Raw genomic sequence first — 24,909 nt, 5'->3', positions numbered from 1 at the left:
TCTGCAAATCCACACATTCGAAAACCATGGTTTGATAAAGACTGCAAACAGGCTAGGAAGTGCAGGAAAAAAGCGGAGAAACATTTCCGCAGACATCCAACTGTACATAATCTAGATCATGTTAAAATAACAAATGCCAAGGCACGCCGTACATTCAAACAGAATAAGCGTAGGTAATGGAGAAATCATGTCTCTAAAATTAATTCTCGCACGCCGATATCCAAGGTTTGGAACATGATTGCTAAAATTAAAGGTAAAGGCTCAAAATCGACTGTCCACCATCTCAAGGAAGGTGACCATTTATTAACTGATAAAGTGGACATTGCTAATAAATTGGGCGAGACGCTGGCCAAACACTCTTCCTCGACGAATTACGATCCCAAGTTTCAAACATATCAGAAACAGCAGGAAATGAAGAGGGTTGATTTTACTTCTCAAAATGGAGAAGATTATAATGAGGTATTTTCGCTACACGAGCTAAATACTGCACTTGGTCAAGCGCACGACACTGCAACGGGTGATGATAATATTCATTATCAGCTCCTAAAGCATTTACCTAATTCATGTTTAGAGACGCTTCTTGATATATTTGATCAGATATGGACGTCAGGAAATTTTCCTCCTTCATGGCGTAATGCTATAGTTGTCCCCATACCTAAACCTGGTAGGGACCATAGTGATGCTTCTAATTATAGACCAATATCACTAACTAGCTGTGTGTGCAAAACCATGGAGCGAATGGTAAACAATCGACTGGTGTGGTACTTGGAAACTAACAATCTTATAAGTAACATACAATGTGGTTTCCGTCAGAATAGAAGTACCATTGATCATCTGGTACGTTTAGAATCCTTTGTCAAAAATGCAATTGTCAATAATCAGCATGCAGTATCAATCTTTTTTGATTTAGAAAAAGCGTATGATACCACTTGGAAGCATGGTATTTTAAAAGATCTACATAATTTGGGGTTAAGAGGCCGTTTGCCTCAATTTATATCCAAATTTTTAACAGACCGACAATTTCAGGTTCGTGTGGGTTCCACCCTGTCTGACCATTATAATCAGGATCAGGGTGTCCCACAAGGCAGTATTTTGTCTGTAACTCTGTTTAGCATAAAGATTGATAGTCTGTCAAAGGTTTTAAATGATTCCATTGATGGTTCACTTTTTGTGGACGATTTTAATATTTCATGTCGTGGTAAAAATATGCGTACCATCGAGAGACAGTTACAGCTATGTCTCAACAAAATCGAAAAATGGTGTCTTGAAAATGGTTTTAGGTTTTCAAAAGCTAAGACCAATTGTATTCATTTTTGTAGAAAATTCAAGCACCACAAAGATCCAGAACTATTTTTACATGGCACTCCTATCAAGGTTGTAAAGGAGGCCAAGTTCCTGGGTCTCATTTTCGATCACCATTTAACTTTTAAACCGCATTTTAACTATCTTAAAACTAAATGCCTGAAGGCTCTAGATTTGTTGAAAGTTGTTGCCAACACGAAGTGGGGAGGTGATCAATCAACTCTCCTACACTTGTATAGGTCTCTAATCCGCTCTAAATTAGATTATGGCTCCATCGTTTATGGTGGAGCCTGTAAGAGCAATTTACAAAAATTAGATTCTATTCACCATCAGGGCCTAAGACTATGTCTTGGCGCCTTTCGAACGTCTCCTGTAGAAGCTGATGAACCATCGTTAAAGCAGCGGCGTATCAAATTATCGCTTCAATATATTGCAAAATTACGTTCTAACCCGTCAAACCCTGCATATAACTGTATATTTCAACCCCATTACGAAGACCTTTTTCATAGTAAGCCTAAGCTGGTCCCACCACTAGGCATTCGGATTAAACCCCACATTACAGCTGCACATATTGATTTAGATAATATTTCTCCTTTCAGGCTTCTCTCTTCCCCTCCTTGGCAACTTATCAGACCGGAGGTGGACTTGACTCTCACACAATTTAAAAAACAAGACACAAATCAATTAGTATATCAGCAAGAATATTTACAAGTTAGAGCTAAATACGACTCCCACCGTTCTATTTTTACAGATGGATCCAAGGACGGCAGCACAGTCTCCAGTGCTGCTATCATTGGATCCAAAACCGTCTCATCTCGCTTACCAGACCATAGCACCAATTTCACCGCTGAAGCCAAGGCAATATTAACTGCTTTGGAATATATCCAAAAACAGTACAGTTGTAAACGGTTCATCATCTTTTCTGATTCATTATCGTGTCTACAGGCAATCAAATCTAGCTCTTCACATCATCCATTCATTTTAGATATTTTAGAATTGTATAATGACCTTGCTACTGGCCAATACGACATCGTCTTTTGCTGGTTGCCCAGTCATGTTGGAATCATGGGTAACACTATGGCTGATGCTGCAGCAAAGGCAGCTCTCAACAAATCTGTGACACCACTTCTACTACCATACAGTGACTTTAAACCTGTTATTAGATCCTATATCAAAGACCTAATGCAGAAGAAGTGGGACACTCAAGTGGGTATAAATAAATTACATGCAATTAAAGCAGATATTGGTTATACCTACTTGGGCTGTCAGTCCAGATTTCAAGAAGTCGTATTAAGACGATGTCGTATTGGCCATTCTCGTTATACTCATGAATATTTCTTAAAAGGTGAGGATCCTCCATTCTGTATCCCTTGTGATGAAAGAATCACAGTCAAGCATGTCCTGCTTGACTGTGTTGATTTTTCCATCACAAGGGACAATTATTTCAAGGTTTCATCTATGAAGGATCTTTTTAAGGTAAGTTCTCATTTAATTATTGCTTTTTTAAAAGAAATAGAATTGATTGATAAATTTTGATATGTATTGTATAAAGTATGTGCTTTTAATTTGGTAAAATGATTATATAACTGTGATTGTTAGTGGCTGTACCTTCAAAGGGGGTTGAAGTAGCGTAAAATAATTGTCCCCCTGAGAGGGTACATAAGTCCTATTTCATTCAAAGTATTTTTCATTTTCCATGTTTTTAATCGTAGAATTCTTGTTGTTTTTAACTGATTTGGCTTAAACTTGCTGACAATCACCAGTAGCCAGAGCGATGGTGTAAATCCTGCTGGGTTACCATGTAGGTAGCAGAAGTATCGTAAGTCCCCATGGTACCTAGTATGGTGACCTACCTTTGGCTATTGGTGATCTATAGCCCATTTTTATTGTGTATTGTTATGAATTGTTACAAATTTTATTCTGTTATGCTAGTTTTACAATCTACATCTGTGATAATCTAGTGTTTTTACTGTCCTTTGTCGACAGATTTTAATGTCTATATTTATGTATTATTACTGTCCAACTTGATTTAGTCACGATATGGCTGAAATATTGCCGATGTGACTATAAATCTTAACTCACTCACTCAATTCATTCGTGTCTCCATGCAAACGTCATGTTCTTCGTGTGTTTCCATGCAAAACGTGGTGTCATGTGTGTGTGTGTGTGTGTATGTGTGTTTGTCTTCAAACAGACGTTGACGTTGATCCATAGGATGATTATTATTATGAATGATGCCGAGGAGTCGGTACTCGTGTAGGTCGACAGGCGTACTGTCATTCGTGTCACCATGCACATGTTATGTACTTCGTGTGTTTCCATGCACACGTGATGTACTTCATGTTGCCATGCAAACGTGATGTCATGCGTGTGTGTCTTCAAACACTCGTTGAGCCACAGGATTATTGATCCTATTTAGTATTTAATAAGGATAGAGGGAGATCGATAGACATACGTGGTGTTTGACTCGTGTCTCCAGGCACACGTGGTGTTTCACGCGTGTATTTATACATATTTATTTTGATTTTGAGACGCACCATGGTGGTGTCACGCGTAGGCGTGTGCCTCCAAGAGGGCGAGGGGGGAGGGTGTGGGTTCTTTGTTTTGGATTGTTGTTGTTTGGGTTGGCAAAGCAACCAGGGTGGGAGTCGATGGCGTGTGGAGATGATAGATCACTGAGACGAGTTTATCAAAGTTATCATATACAGTCGATAACCCAGCCACTTTGTTGCTAGGTTGACACCACATCGGCGAAAGATCTTGCTACAACATGCCACAAATGACGTCATCGACTATGATGATGTGATTGTCAACTTTGAGATGTAAGGTTTTGTTCCACAAGGCGGGCGTTCTGTAGTACAAGGACAATCGTTCGTTTAAGTAACAGTGGGTGAGTGGCGAATTTAAAGGTGCTAAAGGTGTTGCCTGAATTTCTAAAGGCGAATCGACAGACACAGACATTTAGGAATGCAGGGAGCGATCGAAATGGTCCCTGTTTTGATTGGTCCAACACGCTGCGCGCTGATTGGTCCGTTCCGGCGCCTGACTTTCACCTCGGTTTTCCAAACTGGCCCGACCCTTGTGTTTCTTTTTCATAGGAAAAGTGATGACCAGAGAGTGTCTATCCTATTTGGACGACAACCCAAGCTTCTCATGGGTAACCATTTTTTATCCTGTTTTTTCTCCCTGGGGTGAGCATGCTGATTTCTCTATCCTAAAAACACAACACAATTCATTTTTTCAACTTTTCGAGTGGATCGAAATGGTCCCTGTTTTGATTGGTCCAACACGCTGCGCGCTGATTGGTCCGTTCCGGCGCCTGACTTTCACCTCGGTTTTCCAAACTGGCCCGACCCTTGTGTTTCTTTTTCATAGGAAAAGTGATGACCAGAGAGTGTCTATCCTATTTGGACGACAACCCAAGCTTCTCATGGGTAACCATTTTTTATCCTGTTTTTTCTCCCTGGGGTGAGCATGCTGATTTCTCTATCCTAAAAACACAACACAATTCATTTTTTCAACTTTTCGAGTGGATCGAAAGGGCTCCTGTTTTGATGGCTCCAAAACGCGACACGCCGATGGATCCGTTTCGATGTCTGGACTGAGCCTCAGTTTTCCAAATAGGTGAGTGAGTGAGTGAGTTATTGTTTATAGTCACATCGGCAATATTTCAGCCATATCGTGACTAAATCAAGTTATATAGTCATGAAACACAAAAATGAACTTTAAAACCTGTCGACAAAGGACAGTACAATAACTAGAGTATCACAGATTTTAGTTAAAACTAGTTTGAGAGTATATAAAAGAACAATGGTACAATTCAACAACACTTTATAAAAACGGGTTATAGATCGCCAGCAACCAAAGTTAAGCCACCACACTAGGGACCGAGGGGACACCTTCCCTTCAGTCGCTGGCGATTGTAGGCAATAGTAACCACCAATTAAAACGAACAAATATACTACGATTAAAAATGGGATAGCTATAAATTTACTTTGAAAGAATGGAAGTTATGTATCCTCTCCAGGGGACAATAGTTTTACTGTACTTTAACCCCCTTGGAGGAAACAGCCATTTACAATCACAGTTTTTAATTCATTCTACCAAGTTTAAAACATAGTTTATATAAAATATTATTAATCAAAACTTTGAAAACAATTCAATATGTTTTAAAAAATCTATAATTAAACGAGAGTTGATACTAGTAAAAAGATCCTTAATAGATGATGTTTTTAAATATTGATCCCTTGTGATGGAAAAATCAACACAGTCAAGCAGGACATGCTTGACCGTAATTCTTTCATCACAAGGGACACAAAACGGAGGATCCTCACCTTTCAATAAATACTCGTGGGTGTAGCGACTGTGACCAATGCGACATCGTCTCAGGACAACTTCGTCGTGTCTGGACTGGCAACCCAAGTAGGTATAGCCTAATTTGGGTTTAAATTCATGAAGTTTATTTATACCTACTTGGGTGTCCCATCTTTTCTGCATCAAACTACGAATATATTCCTTGATGCCTTGTTTAAAATCACTGTAGGGAATGGTAAGATGGGACATTGGTTTGTCAAGAGCTGCTTTAGCTGCAGCATCAGCTCGTGTGTTACCAGCAATACCAACATGACTAGGCAACCAACAAAGTACGATGTCGTATTGGCCAGTAGCAAGGTTATTATAAAGTTCTAAAATATCAAGAATTAACGGGTGTTTCGAGTTAACAGTCTTAAGTGCTTGTAGGCATGATAAAGAATCGGAGAAAATGATGAAGTGTTTACATACAGTTTGTTTTTGAATATATGTCAAGGCTGTGTGAATAACCTTAGCTTCAGCAGTAAAGATTGAGCTGTTATCCGGTAATCTGGAGCAAACGGTTTGTGAACCAATGATGGTGGCACTGGCAACTTTGCCGTCATCCTTGGATCCATCTGTGAAGATGGAGCGGTGAGAATTATATTAAGAGCGTAACTGGACATATTCTTGCTGAAAGATTAACTGGTTTGTATCCGATTTCTTAAAATTGGTAAGTGTAAGATCTACTTCTGGTTTGACCAATTGCCAAGGAGGCGTGGACAGTAAACGGTAGGGTGCAATAATATCAAGGTCTATATTAGCTGCTGTTACATGGGGTTGTAATCTGATCCCCAGAGGTGGAATCAGTTTTGGTTTAGTTTGGAATAACTTCTTGTAGAGAGGATTAAAAACACAATCATAAGCTGGATTGGACGGGTTTGATTTTAGTTTTGTTAAATACTGTAATGCAAGTTTTAAACGACGCTGTTTCAACGGAGGCTCATCAGCCTCTACATACAGACTTTTAAACGACGCTGTTTCAACGGAGGCTCATCAGCCTCTACATACAGACTATCGACAGGAGAGGTCCTGAAAGCTCCAAGACAGAGTCTCAAGCCGTGGTGATGAATTGTATCTAGTTTCTGTAAATTACTTTTACAGGCTCCACCATAAATGATGGAACCGTAGTCTAATTTTGAGCGGATCAAAGATCGGTACAAATGGAGGAGGGTTGTCTGATCCCCACCCCATTTAGAGTGTGATACGACTTTCAGCACGTCTAGTGCTTTCAGACACTTAGCCTTGAGATATTCCATATGTGGCAAGAATGTTAGGTGGCGGTCAAAAATAAGCCCCAAGAACTTGGTCTCCTCAACTACCTTTATGGGTGTATCAGATAGAAATAGTTTGGGGTCTTTGTGCTGTCTATATTTCCTGCAGAAGTGGATACAATTAGTTTTTGTTTTAGAAAATTTAAAACCGTTAGCAAGCGACCATTTCTGGATTTTATTGAGACACAACTGCAGTTGTCTCTCAATAGTGTTCATGTTTCTCCCGCGACAAGAAATGTTTAAATAGCGACCCATCAACGGAATCATTCACAACATTTGACAGACTGTTAATCTTGATACTAAATAATGTTACAGACAAAATACTGCCTTGTGGGACACCCTGATCCTGAGTATAATGGTCAGACAGGGTTGAACCCACTCGGACTTGAAATTGTCTGTCTGTTAAAAACTGTGATATAAAATGAGGCAAACGGCCTCTCAAACCAAAATCATGTAAATCCTTTAGAATGCCGTGCTTCCAAGTAGTATCATAGGCCTTTTCAAGATCAAAAAAGACTGACACTACATGATGTTTGTTTACAATAGCATTTTCCACAAAGGATTCCAAACGTACTAAATGGTCGATAGTACTTCTATTTTCTCGGAAACCACACTGGATATTGGTAATTAGATTATTGGTTTCCAGATACCAAATTAATCTATTATTCACCATTCGTTCCATGGTTTTACACACGCAACTTGTTAAGGATATAGGTCTATAGTTAGAGGGATCTGTATGATCCCGGCCAGGCTTTGGTATTGGAACTACAATGACATTATGCCATGAAGGAGGAAAATTCCCAGATATCCATATTTGATCAAATATATCTAAAAGTGTCTCCAGACAGGATTCGGGTAAATGTTTTAAAAGCTGATAATGTATGTTGTCAGCACCCGTTGCTGTGTCATGAGCTTGCCCAAGGGCGGTGTGTAGCTCATGTAATCAGAAGACTTCATTATAGTCTTCACCATTATCAGAAGTGAAATTTATTTTGATCTGTTCCTGTTGTTTCTTAATTTTTTGAAACTCCGGGACATAATTAGATGTTGAAGAATGTTTTGCCAACGTGTCTCCAAGCTTATTTGCAATGTCAGTTTTATCCGTTAATAACGTGTCATCATCCTTAAGGCACTCGTGAAGAGCAACCTCCTCGTGGTGAGTTCTGGGTAGCGCTAATCGCTCTTCCCCCGTGTGGAACCGGGGTAGAATATTTCCACAGCACCCCATTGCTGGTCGTAAGAGGCGACCAAAGTGGGCAGCACGTTTGCCGTGGGTTGCGTCCCTGTGTCGGCGGAGGACGGGAGTCTGGTAGTTGAGGGCACTGGTTCCAGGAACAGTGTTCCTTTGCCCAACACACTACTTCGACCCTTACTTCGCCTAGACGGGTGGTAAGATGGGCCCGGTCTTATCAATCGGCTGGTCATGCCAGGCCCTGTGCGTAATATTGTATATGCACACCTGTGTTGTATTTTACTGTATATTTTGGTCTTGGCCATGCATACCTTGTGTATGTTCTCAATTTTGGATTGTATACATTGCCTAGAGTCTTACGCCAGAAGGCGGTGACTCATGGGCCAATCTGGTACTTTCGACTTCTGAGTTCTGTATGTCTTCAATTTCTTGCCATGGGCCGAACCAGCCTGACATTTTATTTGATAGACAAATACAGCTATTCATGTTGTTCTTACTGGAGTATAACACCTCTGTATCCCTGATGTTTGCATGTTGGAGATCCGGTGCAATAAAACATCGCTCTTTGTAGCACTCCATGGTGGGTGGGGAGCAGGGGTGCTGAATCAATTACTTTCATCATGGCTCACAATCTCTCTGGTTCGATCCGCAATGAAAAGAAGAGACGTCTGGAAACTGAGATTTTATCATCTGATGATGATGTTTCTCTCATACCAAATAATAATTCTTGGGCACGTTTTTTGGTAGTTGAATCCAGAAATGAATTACCACTAAAAATAAATCCTTTTGCCATATCTAAAGCCATTGCAGGTATTTGTGGTGAAGTTAAGAATGTTTCACGGCTCCGCGGCGGTTCTCTTTTGGTAGAGTATGCACGGAGACAGCAAGCTGTCAATCTTTTGAAATGTACTACATTTGCAAACACTGAAGTTGCTGTCTCTGCGCACAGAACGTTGAACTCGAGTCGGGGGATCATCCGCGACAGAGGCCGTTGTCTGGCGGAAATGAATGAAGATGATATTCTTGACGAACTCAAAGATCAACATGTCACTTCAGTGAAACGGTTTACTCGAAAGGACGGAGAAAACATTATCAAAACAAATACTTATTTGTTCACATTTGCACTGTCGACTATACCACAATCAATTAAGGCAGGCTATTTCAACATCGGAGTGGAGGTGTATGTCCCCAATCCACTCCGATGTTACCAGTGTCAGAAGTTTGGGCATGGCTCCAAATCATGCGATCGGCCGATTGCTTGTCACCGTTGTGGTGCAGATCATGACGCCTCAGATTGTACAGCTGACCCCAAATGTGCTAACTGTATGGGTAAACATGTTGCGTCTTCGAAATCCTGTCCTCTTTGGAATCATGAAAAGGAAATCTTAACTGTCAAATGTAAAAACAACATTTCTTTTCAGGAGGCTAAAAAAGTCGTTGCCAGCCGGTCACCTCCATCAGGGCACACCTATGCTGCTGCTGTCTCTCGACCTTCTACCACAAGATCTATAGAATGTCAAACTGACTTGACATGGACACACTCTGAACACCTTGTGCCTATGGTTACAACATCAGAGAGTCAGACCAATGATTCAGATAGTCAATCATGTGGCATCTCTTCAGCATCTCAGGTTGTGACTCAGACTATGGCCCCACCTAAACCAACTCCTGAATTACCAGCACCTAACAAACCATCGCCTGAAATGCCCAAAAAACAAAAGAAGAAACAAAACAAGAAAATTTCTACTAAGATTCCTACTCTCACTGAAACATCTGTAGATGTTCACAATTACTTTGATCCTCTCGAGATGGATGTTACTCCATCTTCCATGAATGGTGACTCTTCTTCACGTTCACGTGAGCGATCTCCTATAGAACCGCCATGAACCATTCAAATATATTTCAATGGAATTGCAGAGGACTTAGGCATAATTTTCACGAATTGCAATTATTAACAACAGATTTAAGTCCATCAGCAATTTGTTTACAAGAGACGTACCTAAAACATACAGATAAATTTGAATTAAGGCAGTATAGTTCCTATCATTCTTTTTCTCCTGCGGGTGATAAAGCTACTGGAGGAGCTACTATTTTGGTGCGGCGGGGCGTTGTTCACAGTCCTGTTCCGCTTGACACAAATCTGCAAGCAGTTGCAGTTAGACTTACACTGCATATTGCCTTGACACTTTGCTCCTTATACATTCCACCTTCTTCAAATCTTCAGCGTAATGATCTACAAAAACTATATGACCAGCTCCCAAAGCCCTGTGTTATCATGGGTGATCTAAATGGGCATAATCCTTTATGGGGAAGTGCAATCATTAATCAAAAGGGAAAAGTGATCGAGGATTTTGTTTCCGATAATGATCTCTGCATCTTTAATGATGACTCCGATAGGTATTTACACCCTGCTACTGGCACGTATTCATCTCTTGATCTGTCTCTGACAGATTCAGTTTTGTTACACGAATTCTCCTGGTCAGTCCATGATGACCTGTGTGGAAGTGACCATTTCCCCACTGTACTTAAACCCATTAATCCCGCTGATGATCCACCTTCACCTCGATGGAATTTTTTGACGGCTGATTGGCCTTTATTTCAGTCTTTATGCAAAGATAAATTGCAACCTACGTCTTTTCAGAATGTTACTGACCCGATTCAGTTGTTCTCGGATCAACTGAATAAAATTGCTGATGAATCAATTCCTAAGTCCTCCGTCAACCCACGTGTTCGTAAACCATGATTTGATGACACTTGCAAACAAGCTAGGAAATGTCGTAAGAAGGCGGAGAAGTACTTCCGTAAACATCCCACTGTCCATAATTTAAATAATGTTAAAATTTCAAATGCCAAGGCAAGACGTCTATTTAAGCAAAATAAACGTCAATCCTGGCAGACTTATGTCTCCAAAATAAACACTCGTACCCCTATGTCCAAGGTATGGAACATGATTAAAAAGATCAAAGGCAAGGGATCAAATTCTACAGTTAACCATCTGAAGGATGGCGATACTTTACTAACGGATAAAACTGCTATTGCCAATAGACTTGGGAAAACATTATGTCAACATTCGTCTTCATCTAATTACCTTCCCGAATTTCAAAAATTTCAGCTCCAACAGGAAAAGAAAAAAGTAAATTTTACATCTGATAATGGTGAAGATTACAATGAGGTATTTTCACTACATGAGCTATATACTGCCTTAGGGCAAGCTCATGATACAGCAGCAGGCGCTGATAATATTCATTATCAGCTACTGAAACACTTCCCCGAATCATGCCTTGAAACTTTGTTGACTATATTCGATGACATTTGGACATCAGGGACGTTTCCAACTTCATGGCATAATGCCATTGTTATACCAATACCCAAACCTGGGCGGGATCATTCTGATCCTTCAAATTACCGACCTATCTCCCTAACTAGCTGTGTTTGTAAAACGATGGAACGCATGGTAAATAATCGATTAGTGTGGTACTTGGAAACAAATAATCTTATTACCAATATACAATGCGGTTTCCGGAAAAACAGAAGTACTATCGATCATTTAGTGCGTTTAGAATCGTTTATTAAAAATTCCATTGTAAAAAGACAACATGCTGTATCGATCTTTTTCGATTTAGAAAAAGCATACGATACAACATGGAAACATGGTATTTTAAAAGATCTTCATGATTTTTGATTAAGAGGCCGTTTGCCTCATTTTATATCACAGTTTTTAACAGACAGGCAATTTCAAGTCCGAGTGGGTACAACCCTGTCTGATCATTATAATCAGGATCAGGGTGTCCCACAGGGCAGTATTTTGTCTGTCACTTTATTCAGTATTAAAATTAACAGTTTGTCAAAAGTTTTAAATGATTCAGTTGATGGATCACTTTTTGTGGATGATTTTAATCTATCTTGTCGGGGTAAAAATATGCACACAATAGAAAGGCAATTACAATTATGTCTTAATAAAATTCACAAATGGTGCCTAGAAAACGGGTTTAAATTTTCGAAATCAAAAACTAATTGTATACATTTCTGCAGAAAATATAAGCCACATAAGGACCCTGAACTATTTCTGAATGGCACTCCTATCAAAGTTGTTAAGGAGGCCAAGTTCTTGGGACTTATTTTTGATAACCACTTAACTTTCCTTCCACATATAAAATACCTAAAAGCTAAATGCCTGAAGGCACTCGATCTCTTGAAAGTTGTTTCCAATTCAAAGTGGGGAGGGGATCAAACAACCCTCTTACACTTATACAGGTCACTGATCCGTTCAAAACTTGATTATGTCTCCATCGTCTATGGTGGAGCCTGCAAAAGTAATTTACAAAAACTAGATACCATCCATCATCAGGGTCTGAGGCTTTGCCTTGGAGCCTTCAGAACGTCTCCCATTCACAGTCTCTATATAGAAGCAGATGAGCCTTCTCTTAAACAACGCCGTTTAAAATTATCTTTACAATATGTCACTAAATTATATTCTAATCAGTCCAATCCAGCTTTTAATTGCGTCTTTAATCCTCTTTACCAAGATATTTACAATAAAAAGTCATCTCTTGTTCCACCACTCGGAATCAGAATCCAGTCTGCCATGTTTGCTACCAATATTAAACTGCAAGATATAGCTCCCACTCAACTGTTTTCAACACCTCCTTGGCAAATGGTACGGCCAGAGGTAGACCTTACATTAACAAAATTAAAGAAATCTGATACTAACCAATTAATTTACCAACAAGAATACCATCAACTAAGAAACAATTATGACACTTATAAATCTATCTTTACAGATGGATCCAAGGATGGTGGCGCAGTTGCTAGTGCCACCGTCATTGGATCCAGAACAATATCTTCCCGTTTACCTGATAACAGTTCCATATTCACTGCAGAAGCAAACGCCATTTTTACAGCACTTAAATATATCAGTAATCAAGCTAAACATAAACAATTCATACTGTTTTCAGATTCTCTTTCATGCCTTCAGGCGATTAAAAATATGTCACCTAAACATCCACTTTTAATCGAAATTCTCGAATTATTTAATGATCTTGCTACTGGCCAATATGACATCGTCTTTTGTTGGTTACCAAGCCATGTTGGTATCATTGGTAACACAATGGCCGATGCTGCTGCAAAAGCAGCCCTCAACAAATCTGTGACACCACTTCTGATCCCATACACTGATTTTAAACCCTTGATTCGATCTTACATCCGAGATCTTATGCAACAGAAGTGGGACTCCCAAGTAGGTATCAATAAATTACATGAAATTAAACCAAATATCGGATATACCTTCTTGGGATGTCAGTCCAGATTTGAAGAGGTCATTATGCGACGATGTCGTATTGGCCACAGCAGATACACAAATGAATATTTATTAAAAGGTGAGGATCCTCCGTTTTGTATCCCTTGTGATGAAAGAATCACAGTCAAGCATGTCCTGCTTGACTGTATTGATTTTTCCATCACAAGGGATAAATATTTCAGTGTCAAAACAGTTAAGGACCTTTTTTAATGATGTAAATTCTCATTTAATATTAAGTTTTTTAAAAGAAATAGAACTTGTCCATAAATTTTGATGTGCTTAATGTATTATTTTATAAATTGGTAGTGCTAATAAATAACTTAGATTGTGAGTGGCTCACCCTCGAGGGGGTTTGAAGTAGCGTAAAATTATTGTCCCCCTAAGAGGGTATGTAAGTCCCACACCATTCGTAGTATTTTTCTGCATACCAGACTTTTAAATCGTAGTATCTTTGTTAGTTTTATTCCATGGCTAAACTTGCATATAATCGCCAGCGACTAAAGGGGTGGTGTAAATCCTGCCGGGGTCCATGCAGGAAGCAAAGGTACTGTAAGTCCCCATGGTCCCTGGTGTGGTGATCTCCCTTTAGTTACTGACGATCTCTAGCCCATTTTTATATTGTGTTGTTCCTTAATACTTAATGCTTTTAAATGTTCCGCAACTAGTTTTAAATCTTTTCTGTGATATTCTAGTTCTCATACTGTCCTTCGATGAGAGATTTTTATAAAGTTTAAATATATGTATATTTCATGTCTAATTTCTCGTCACGATATGGCTGAAATATTGCCGATGTGACGTAAAGCATTACCTCACTCACTCACTCATCATCCTTAAGATGATGAACAGAAGATTTTGAGCCTTTGGCTTTTATTTTCTGAACCATGTTCCACACCTTGGACATGGGCGTACGGGAATTTTTTTGGAGACATAGTTCCTCCAAGATTGACGCTTATTCTGTTTAAAAGCACGTCGTGCCTTGGCATTTGTAATTTTAACTCTATCCAAATTATGGACTGTAGGATGTCGGCGAAAATATTTTTCTGCTTTCTTCCTACACTTTCTGGCCTGTTTGCAGTCATTTGTAAACCATGGCTTACGAATATGGGGATTTTGTAGATGACTTAGGAATGGTTTGGTCAGCAATGTCATTCAGTAAGTCCGAAAACAACTGTATCGGATCGGGAATATTCTTGAAAATGTCATGTTTTATTTTGTCAGTACACAGTACCTCATATAAGGACCAATTGGCCTTGGTAAAGTTCCACCTGGATGACGGTGGCTCATCAGTAGGGTTAACAGTCTTAAGTAGGAAAATGATCACTCCCGCAGAGGTCATCATGGACTGACCATGCAAATTCATTATACAAGTTTGAGTCTGTAAGTGACAGATCGAGGGCAGAATACGTTCCAGTGGCTGGATGTAAATAGGTGCTGGAATCATCATTAAAGATACATAAGTTATTGTCAGAAAGAAAATCCTCAATTAGTTTTCCTTTATTATTAGCAGTTGTACTTCCCCACAGGGGATTATGTCCGTTCAGATCACCCATGATAATGCAGGGCTTTGGAAGTTGATCATATAGATTTTGAAGATCAGATTGACGAAGATCAGAGGAAGGCGGAATATGTAAGGAGCACAACGTAAAAGCAATGTGGAGAGTCAGACGAACAGCAACAGTTTGAAGATTTGTATTAAGAGGGACTAGGCTATGTATGATGCCCTGCCGCACCAGGATAGTTGAGCCTCCTGTTGCTTTTTCTCCAGGAGGAGAAAAGGAATGATAATCATCGTACTGTCTTAAAGTAAACTTATCTGTACTTTTGAGGTAGGTTTCTTGAAGACATAGTGCTGACGGCTTTAAATCTTGTATCAATAATTGGATCTCATTGAAATTATAATTCCATTGCATTAGATTGGGCAATTGAGTCATGGAGGCTCAATCGGAGATATTTCACGTGAATGTGAGGATGAACTACTCCTCCGCCTGTCCTGTGAGGACAGGGTGACCTCCATATCCAGAGGGCCAAAAACGTTCTGTAGAGGAACCTCAGAAGGTGTAGGGACGATTGGTGTTGAACGTCTATTTAGTTTTTTTCTTTCTTTTCTTGTTAAAGGAACTGTGGCTGGTTGTGAAACAGACGTTGAGGATTGTTTGTCAGGCTGACTCTCTGTCTGAGATCCAGCACTAGACTGAGTGACTTCGGAAATAATCTGATGGATTGAATCTTTGTCAACAGGATGTTTCGACTTGACCCATGTCAAGTCAGTCTGACATGAAATAGAGGACATTGCTACAGAACGAGTGACTGCAGCAGAGTAGGTTAAGTGAGAAGGAGTCGAGGTCTGATTAGTGAAGAGTTTCTTGGCATCTAGGTATGATAGGTTTTGTTCACTTTTAATTTTCATGATGTTTGATTCTCTTTGCCACACAGGGCAGGACCTTGATGAGGCAGGATGTGGGCCATGACAGTTAAAGCATTGTACATCATTTACACAGTCGGAGTTTTCGTGGGAGCCACCACAACGATGACACACCACAGAGTTGTGACAAGATTTTGACCCATGACCGAACTGTTGGCATTTATAACATCGGAGTGGATTGGGTACATACACCTCCACTCCGATATTGATGTAACCTGCCTTAATTGATTGCGGAATCGATGTACGCGCAAACGTCATGAGATATGTGTTTGTATTTGTTATGACACCTTCTTTCATGACAGTGAAACGTTTCACTGCAGTAACAGCTTGCTCTTCTAACTCCGCAGCAATGTCCTCTTCCGACAAATCCGACAAGCAACGAGCCCGGTCGCGAACGATGCCTCTACAAGAGTTCAATGTTCTGTGCACAGACACAGCAACCTCAATATTGGCAAATGTTGTGATAGATAAAAGATTGAGAGATTGCTGTCTCCGTGCACACTCAACCAGAAGTGAGCCACTACGAAGACGGGTGACATTTTTCACCTCTCCACAAATTCCAGATACTGCTTTAGAGATAGCAAACGGGTTCAGTTTAATGGGTAGTTGATCCTTAGCCTCAATAACTAGGAATCTAGCCCAAGTATCAATGTTTGAAGAATTATTTCCATATGATTGCTCTATATCCTCAATACGTCTCTTCTTTTCATTTCGAGAGGAACCAGATTGTTGTAGTGACATGATGAAAGAAAATTATTCCACACCCCTGCTCCCCACCCACCACCGAGTGACAACAAGGACGGAGTCAAATTGCACCGGATATCCAGGATGCAGACACCAGGGATACAGGGATGCTATACTCCAGAGAATATGACGCGAACAGCTGTATTTGTCTACCAATTTAATGCCAGACTGGTTCGGCCCATGACAAGAAATTGGAAACATACATCATTCGGAGGTCAACATCACCAGATTGTCCCATGAGCCACCACCTTCTGGCGTAAGACTCTAGGCAATTTATTCAATCCAAAATTGAGAATTCACACAAGTTATGTATGGCCAAGACCAAAATATACATCAAAATACAACACAGGTGTGCATACACAATAATACGCACAGGGCCTGGCATGACCAGCCGATTGATAAGACCGGGCCCATCTTACCAACCGTCTAGGCGAAGTAAGGGTCGAAGTAGTGTGTTGGGCAAAGGAACACTGTTCCCGGGACGATGTCCCTCAACTACCAGAATCCCGTCCTCCGCCGAAACAGGGACGCAACCCACGGCAAACAGGTTGCCCATTTTAGTCGCCTCATACGACCAGCAATGGGAGGCTGTGGTAATATTCTGCCCCGGTTCCACACGGGGGAAGAGCTATTAGCGTTGCCCAGCACTCACCACGGGGAGGTTGCTCTTCACGAGTGCCTTTTTCCAAATGGGTCCGACCGTTTTGTTTTGTTTTTTCATAGGAAAAAAATGTATTTTCCACGGGAGAGAAAGCACAACTCGGCTCGGGTGCTCTCTTCTGATTGGTCGGTGCTGTCTTCTGATTGGCCAGATATTGGACCAATCAGAGACCTTCTATAAATAGATCGTCTTGTTTGTGTATATAAAGGAAGGGCTGACGTTCATCAGGCACTCATCGCCACCATGACGGACATGCAGAATACACCCTATCGTTTGGAGAGGAAAGACACCACCCGCTCCCTGCACCAAGGAATACCCAAGGAAGAGCACGGGATCCCTTGCTTGACATGTCAACGTTGGTTCCCCAATCAACAGTGTTACACTCAACATCTCCAGTCCCTCTCAGAGGGAAAACCCAGCGCCTGTCAATCGATTCACAGGTGCCCGACCTGTTTTCAGCTGGTCCGCGTCTTGGAGACCCCCATGGTTCATCACGAGTGCTCCGATGAAGAACATCCCTGCTTGGTGTGCCGAGAACCCATGACCCCAGACCATCGCTGTTACATGACACCTCTCCGTGAAGAAAACGAGGAAGAGGAACAACATCACCTACGAGACGACGTCCAATACGTGTTCTACGATTTTGAATGTATGCAAGACACGGGGGAACACATTCCAAATTTGTGCGTGGTGCAACTGGGATGTGGAAAATGCATCAGTGAAGTGAGCAAGGACTTGTGCGAACACTGTCCACGGAGAGAGGAAGGGTATGGTCCCAGCCCTGAGATTGTGTTCCGAGGCCCCACCACGCGACATGATATGTGTGTGTGGTTGACCACACTGGCTGAAAAACCCAAGAAGAACAAGGACCAAGAGGAAGAGGAGGGCAGCACACGCAAGGGGGCAACAGCCCACCTGGGGAAAAAAAGAAAACGGGATGGCACCCCCTCAAGAAATCACGCTTCCAAACGTCAACGACATGCATCACCCCAGCAGGAGGAGGAAGCGTTGGTGGAGGGGGAAGAGGTCATGGAAGTGGAGAAAACAAAGAAGCCAAAGAACACCACCACCACCACGACAGTCCAGAAGGAGAATTGCATTTATGTGATGGCCCACAATGCACGATCCTATGATTTACACTTAATCCTGAAGGGTCTGTCCCCCCTCCTTGTGACACTCCCCACCAAGATTCGACATGGCCAACAAATTTTGCAGGTGACCCTGGGACGACTGTGTTTCGAAGACAGCTTCAATTTCATCCCTTACCGGCTGAAAGAACTGAAGAAAGGGTACTTTCCACACTTTTTAAATACCGGAGCCAACCAGACCTACAGAGGTCCCTATCCACCAGCCGTCATGTACGATCCCGATGGCATGTCTCCCGTGGAACGCACAACCTTCCTCCAGTGGCATACCCAAAAAGTGCAAGAAGGAGCCTTGTTTGACTAACAAGGAGAACTTTTAGCCTACTGTCAGAGCGATGTGGAAATTTTGAGACGGGGATGTGCTGACTTCCGACAGAACGCCATCAACTCGGTTGGCATGGATCCCTTTGTAGAAGTGATGACAGCTGCTGCGTTCACCATGAAATCCTTCCGAAAACACAACCTGAAACCCAATACCATCGCCATTCTTCCACCTCAAGGCTACTAACCCAAGAGAAACTATTCCCAGGCCTGTATGCACTGGCTCCATTATCTGATGGAAACGGACCCCCATCTGCACCTCCAGCACGCCAGGAATGGTGGTGAAAAAGAGTTCACGTGTGGAGAGGGTCAACATCGGTACAGTGTGGATGGCTACGATCCAGCGACAGGCACCATCTACGAATTCCTGGGCTGTTTCTGGCATGGGGGCCAGACCTGTCACAAGACCCAACGTGGAGAACCACATCCCGTCCTTGGCACGTCTTTGGGAGCCCGTTACACCAACACCCACTACCGCTTGAGTCTCTTGAGTCAACACCCTGAGGTGAAACGGATCGTCACCCTGTGGGAGCACGAGTTTACAAAAATGCAACGGGAGGACTCTGCTCTGCGTGCTATCTTGCAGGGACCCCACTGTATTCACGTCGCCGGGCCGCTCAACCGTCGCGACGCCTTCTATGGAGGGCGCACCAATGCCACGCGATTGTGCTACGAAGCCCAAGAAGGTGAAACCATCAAGTACATCAATATTTGTTCCCTTTATCCATACATTTGTAAGACCGGAGCATTTCCCACGGGACACCCGACCCTTCTCCATCAACCCCCTGTGGACACATTGTTTGAACTGAAAGGACTGATCCAATGACGTGTCTTACCCCCGAAACGACTCTACCATCCGCTACTGCCTTACAGATCGGGTGGCAAACTGCTCTGTCCTTTGTGCCGTACGTGTGCCGACACTCGGTCAGACTCCCCCTGCAAGCACACGGACGAAGAGAGGTCATGGGTGGGGACGTACGCCACCGTAGAACTCAAGGAAGCCGTGAAGAAGTATGACTACCACGTGCTTCAGATCTACGACGTTTGGCATTTTGAAACCTTTGCACAGCATGACTCCGACACCCAGCAAGTTGGACTCTTTGACACTTACATCGATCGTCATTTCAAGGAGAAGCTCGAAGCCAGCCGATACCCCGAGGGATGTACGGATCATGACGCTTACATCCAGGAGATCTACGACAAAGAAGGCATTGGGTTGGACAAGGATCGCATCGAAAAAAATCCAGGACGTCGCACGATTGCCAAGATGCAACTGAATTCGCTCTGGGGCAAGTTTGGACAACGGTTAGACTACATTCAGAACATCTATATGAACGATCCTGTACAGTACTTTGCCTTGTGGAGGGATGAACGCAATACCATCGAGGATGTGACCGTTGTCAACGAACACATGTTGGAAGTGACCTATACCCAGAAGAAAGAATTCCAAACCCCTCATTCTCATTTCAATGTCGCCATCGCAGCTTGGGTCACCGCCCAAGCACATCTCAAGCTGTACGAGACCCTTGCCCTGGTGGGTCGCAGGGTCTTGTACTTTGACACGGACAGCGTCATTTACATTCATCGACCCCACGACGCGAATCCAGAGCTGGGCCATTCGTTGGGTGAGTTTACAGATGAACTGGACGGAAACACCATCAAGACGTTTGTGTCAGGAGGCCCCCAAAACTATGGCTATGAACCCCAGACCCGATGGAACGCGCACGACCTGCAAAGTGCGAGGGTTTACTTTGAATTACCGAAACCAACAACATCTCAACTTTGACACCATGAAAGGACTGATACTGGGACAACGGCCTGGGAAAGAGGGGGAGAAAATCAGTTTGGATTACCCTCATCAGATCATTCGAAAAGGACCTCATCACAAAAATGCTCTTGTGACCCAACCCACCCGAAAAGACTATCGTACCGTGTACGACAAGCGACGTCTCGTCTACGACGAAACCACAGGGCTGCCTGTAGACACGCTCCCCTTTGGGTACAGAGATGACTTTCTATAAAAAAATGTATTTCATCACAACTGATCGAAACTGAATCGACATGAACCCCTACAAAAAAAAACAGGTCGACATCTAACAATCAGAAGTCTGGATTGTCGACCCATCAGAGGCCGTGCTCTGACCATGGTGGGCTCTGATGGGTCGAAACGAGGTTGTGCTTCCTCTCTCACGCTACAAGTCTGACCCTTTGGAAAAGAAACACTAAGGACGTACCACACTGGTGGGTGGCGTGTGGGACAGAAACCATCCAATCAGAAGGTCGGATTTTCCACCAAAGCAGCCCAAAGCAGCCCAAAAAGCAGCAGCACCACACGTCGCAGCACTTACCGCAGTGGTACCAGAGGGAACGTTAAAAGAAACAGACGTACTCACCTCAGCACTCATTGCAGCGTCAGCAGCGGCAGAAGCAGCACCCATACTAACAACAACACCCTCAGAACAAGTGAAAGCAGCACAACAACTCGACTCGGCACTATGGACAGTGATACTAGCATCAGTCGCAGCAACACCTGCAGCCATAGAAGCAGCAGCAGTAGCACTCGTTGAAATAGTAACCTCACATGCACCCTTGCTGCAGCAGTACTCATTGCAGACAACACCATCAACAACACCCGTAGCAGCAGCAGAAGCAGCCACCACACAGGAAGAAGAAGATGCAGCTGCAGACGCAGCAACAACACCCTCACTAAAAGTATTTATCAATGCACTACAGATGGCGCAATGCGCGGCAGGTGTGAGGACATCGAAGGGGACACCCTGAGAAGCAGCAGCAACAAAAAAATTCGCCTCAGCACTATCCTGGGCGGTAGCAACAGCCACAGCCGCCACACCCACAGCAGTAGAAGCAGCAACAGCTGCACTCGTCGCCGTAGTAACAGGAGTAACTTCAGCGCAGTCTTCACCACCACCACCTTCACCATCACTGAGGGACACCTCAGATGCTGCAGCACCCACATCAAACCCAGTGGCAGTCACCACAGCACCCTCATCAACAGCACCCACACCAAAACCAGTGGCAGCAGCAGTGGCAAACACCACCCCCACAGCCATAAAAGCACCAGTAGCAACAACCTCACTAACAGAACTCTTCGACGCGCTCCACGCAGCAGCAAAAGCAGCCGCAACAACAACAACACCCTCACCAGCAGCAGCAGCACCAGAACTCATCTCAGCACTATACAGAGCGGCAGTAGCAGCCGCAGCAGCAACACCTTCACCAACAGAAGCAGCAGCCACAGCAGCACTCGTTGCAGCATTGAACAGGCTACCTGTTTGATGTCGATGACGAAGGTTGTCATCCACTTTTTCGCATTATTCGCATTATTTCACATTGTTTGCCCTGTATCTATGTTGTTGTACATTATTAAACATGGATAAATTGAACTGACTCTTTGTGTCTTGATTGATCTCAACTCCAATAGGGTGCCGAACCGAGGGTAGAGGTTGAGTTGAGATGTCGTCTACGTTGTCTGTCTGTGCGTCTGTCATGTCAGTGCATATGCTCGTTGTAAAAGTGAAGAAAAAAAGAATAGATAAAAGAGAAACGCCATGCTTGAAAGATCAGCTGCCTGGTAAGACATGATGGAGTCGACATGGTGTTCAGACTAATCGACACCCACCCTGGTTGCTTTGCCAACCCAAACAACAACAATCCAAAACAAAGAACCCACACCCTCCCCCCTCGCCCTCTTGGAGGCACACGCCTACGCGTGACACCACCATGGTGCGTCTCAAAATCAAAATAAATATGTATAAATACACGCGTGAAACACCACGTGTGCCTGGAGACACGAGTCAAACACCACGTATGTCTATCGATCTCCCTCTATCCTTATTAAATACTAAATAGGATCAATAATCCTGTGGCTCAACGTGTGTTTGAAGACACACACGCATGACATCACGTTTGCATGGCAACATGAAGTACATCACGTGTGCATGGAAACACGAAGTACATGACGTGTGCATGGTGACACGAATGACAGTACGCCTGTCGACCTACACGAGTACCGACTCCTCGGCATCATTCATGATAATAATCATCCTATGGATCAACGTCAACGTCTGTTTGAAGACACACACACATGACACCACGTTTTGCATGGAAACACACGAAGTACATGACGTTTGCATGGAGACATGAATGACAGTACGCCTGTCGACCTACACGAGTACCGACTCCCCGGCATCATTCATAATAATAATCATCCTATGGATCAACGTCAACGTCTGTTTGTCGTCACGCGTGGCACCCTGTTTGCATGGCAACACGAAGTACATCACGTAGGCATATACCTACATCACGTTCATGTCTGTGCCTGTCGATTCACCTTTAGAATTCAGCCAACACCTTTAGCCCCTTTAAATTCGCCACTCACCGACTTTTAACTTAGACGAACGACTGTCACAGTGGGCTACAATACACGATCGCCTTGTGGAACGAAACCTTACACCTCAAAGTTGACAAACACATCACCATACCCGATGACATGATTTGTGGCATGTTGTTGCAAGATCCTTCGCCGATATGACGTCAACCTAGCAACAAAGTGGCAGAGTCGTCGACTGTGTATGATAATCTCGTCTCAGTGAGCTTGTCTCATTTTCACATGCCATCGCCACACACCCACCAAAACAAAACAAAACAAAGAACCCGACTCCCCTTCCGCCTTCCTCCCTCCTCCTCCCTCCTTCCTTCCCCTCCGCCGCCACCGCCACCACGTCTATGTTTAGAACAACAACAACACCAACACTGTCGATATTGTTCACCTTTTACGACCGCTTCTCTGGGTTTTTCCACTTCCCCTGAAACGGAGGCGGCGCCCTCTTGGAGGCACACGCCACCGGAAACGGATGGGACGCCATCTTGGATGCATACGCCTCCGGAGACGGATGTGCCGCCATCTTGGATGCGCACGCAGGACCCATCAGGCCCTGTGCGCATGCGCAGTCACGTGACCAAACCGAAACCGGAAGTGACGTCACAGATCCTCTCGACCAATCAGAAGCCAGGAGCGGTCCCAGAGTCCTGCACACAACTACTTGGGCCAATCTGGTGGAAAGATTGATTTTTTTATTTTTCTGCTTGAATACATCATGTATATGTATATCATCCGAGTATCCTTGGTGCTACAAGTCGGAGGTCCACTTGTTCATAGCATTGTCCTTGTGATACACCATGGTGGGTGGGGACCTCGGATGATGAAACATTTAAACACTCTGATTCTTAACAGCGTCGATCCAACTCGGTAGAATACTGGCCTCGGTTTCTAGTAACTGAAACTCTAGACAAAACACCTCTCAAGCTAAACCCTTTTGTCATTTCTAAGGGAATATATGGCATAGCAGGTGATGTTATAAAACATTAAACGTTTGCGTTCAGGCTCTCTATTGATCGAATGCAATAGAAAACAGCAAGCTACAAACCTGATGTCAACAGAAATGTTTGTTGGAGTCTCGGTTTCTGTCACAGTGCACAGAACACTGAACACCAGTAAAGGCATTGTGAGAGACCGTGATCGTTTGTTAGCTGATATGAGTGAATTTGACATTGTATGTGAGATGAAAGATCAAGGAGTTATCAATGTAAAGCGATTTACAAGCCGCAGAAACAATGAAACTACTCAAACAAACACCTACCTATTTTCGTTCTCCTCTCCTACCGCTCCAAAATCAATCAAGGTAGGTTATTGCAATGTTACAGTTGACACCTATATTCACAATCCGCTTCAAATGTCAAAAGTACGGCCATGGTGTCAATACCTGCACGAAGGCTGTTACATGTGGTCACTGTAGCGAGACCACTCATGTAACGGAGGACTGTGATAGTAATTTCAAAAAGTGTGCCAATTGTTCAGGGAGTCATTCATCTTTCTCAAAAGATTGTCCTATTTGGAAAAAAACAAATGGAAATAACTAAATTTAAGTTCACCAGGAACATTAGCTTTGCTGATGCCAAAAAACTTGTTGAAGACAAAGTAGCAACTGAATCTTATGCTTCTGTCACTAGAACACCCACTCAATCCACTCCAAAAGTAACGACATCGTCTATGACCTGTCAAACTGACTTGACTTGGGTTAAAACTGACACGCCTCAGATTGTCGCAACTGAACAGTCCACACAGACCACTAAATCTAGCCCTGACACACAGCTGCTATCTCAAGTTCGCTCACAGTCATCT

The 24,909-nt window shown here is 43.0% G+C and overlaps 2 protein-coding genes across 2 annotated transcripts; one reads left to right on the top strand and one right to left on the bottom strand.

Annotated features, from left to right (window-relative positions):
- Nucleotides 1-18,921: 18,921 nt before the first annotated feature.
- Nucleotides 18,922-20,493, top strand: LOC139453546 (uncharacterized). The gene is made up of 2 exons (XM_071235132.1): nucleotides 18,922-19,393; nucleotides 19,637-20,493. The coding sequence occupies exons 1-2, from the start codon at nucleotides 18,922-18,924 to the stop codon at nucleotides 20,491-20,493; spliced, it is 1,329 nt and encodes a 442-aa protein (XP_071091233.1).
- Nucleotides 20,494-20,929: 436 nt separating this feature from the next.
- LOC139453530 (uncharacterized) lies at nucleotides 20,930-23,632 on the bottom strand. The gene is made up of 3 exons (XM_071235130.1): nucleotides 23,505-23,632; nucleotides 23,107-23,159; nucleotides 20,930-21,996 (listed from the first exon to the last, which is right to left on the bottom strand). The coding sequence occupies exons 1-3, from the start codon at nucleotides 23,630-23,632 to the stop codon at nucleotides 20,930-20,932; spliced, it is 1,248 nt and encodes a 415-aa protein (XP_071091231.1).
- Nucleotides 23,633-24,909: the final 1,277 nt, after the last annotated feature.

This window comes from Haliotis cracherodii, unplaced genomic scaffold, assembly GCF_022045235.1.
Source record: "Haliotis cracherodii isolate W230 unplaced genomic scaffold, xgHalCrac1.p SCAF_10, whole genome shotgun sequence".
Lineage (NCBI taxonomy): Eukaryota > Metazoa > Mollusca > Gastropoda > Lepetellida > Haliotidae > Haliotis > Haliotis cracherodii.
The sequence above is the reverse complement of the archived record's forward strand: the minus strand, read 5'-3'. Positions and strand labels throughout refer to the sequence as shown.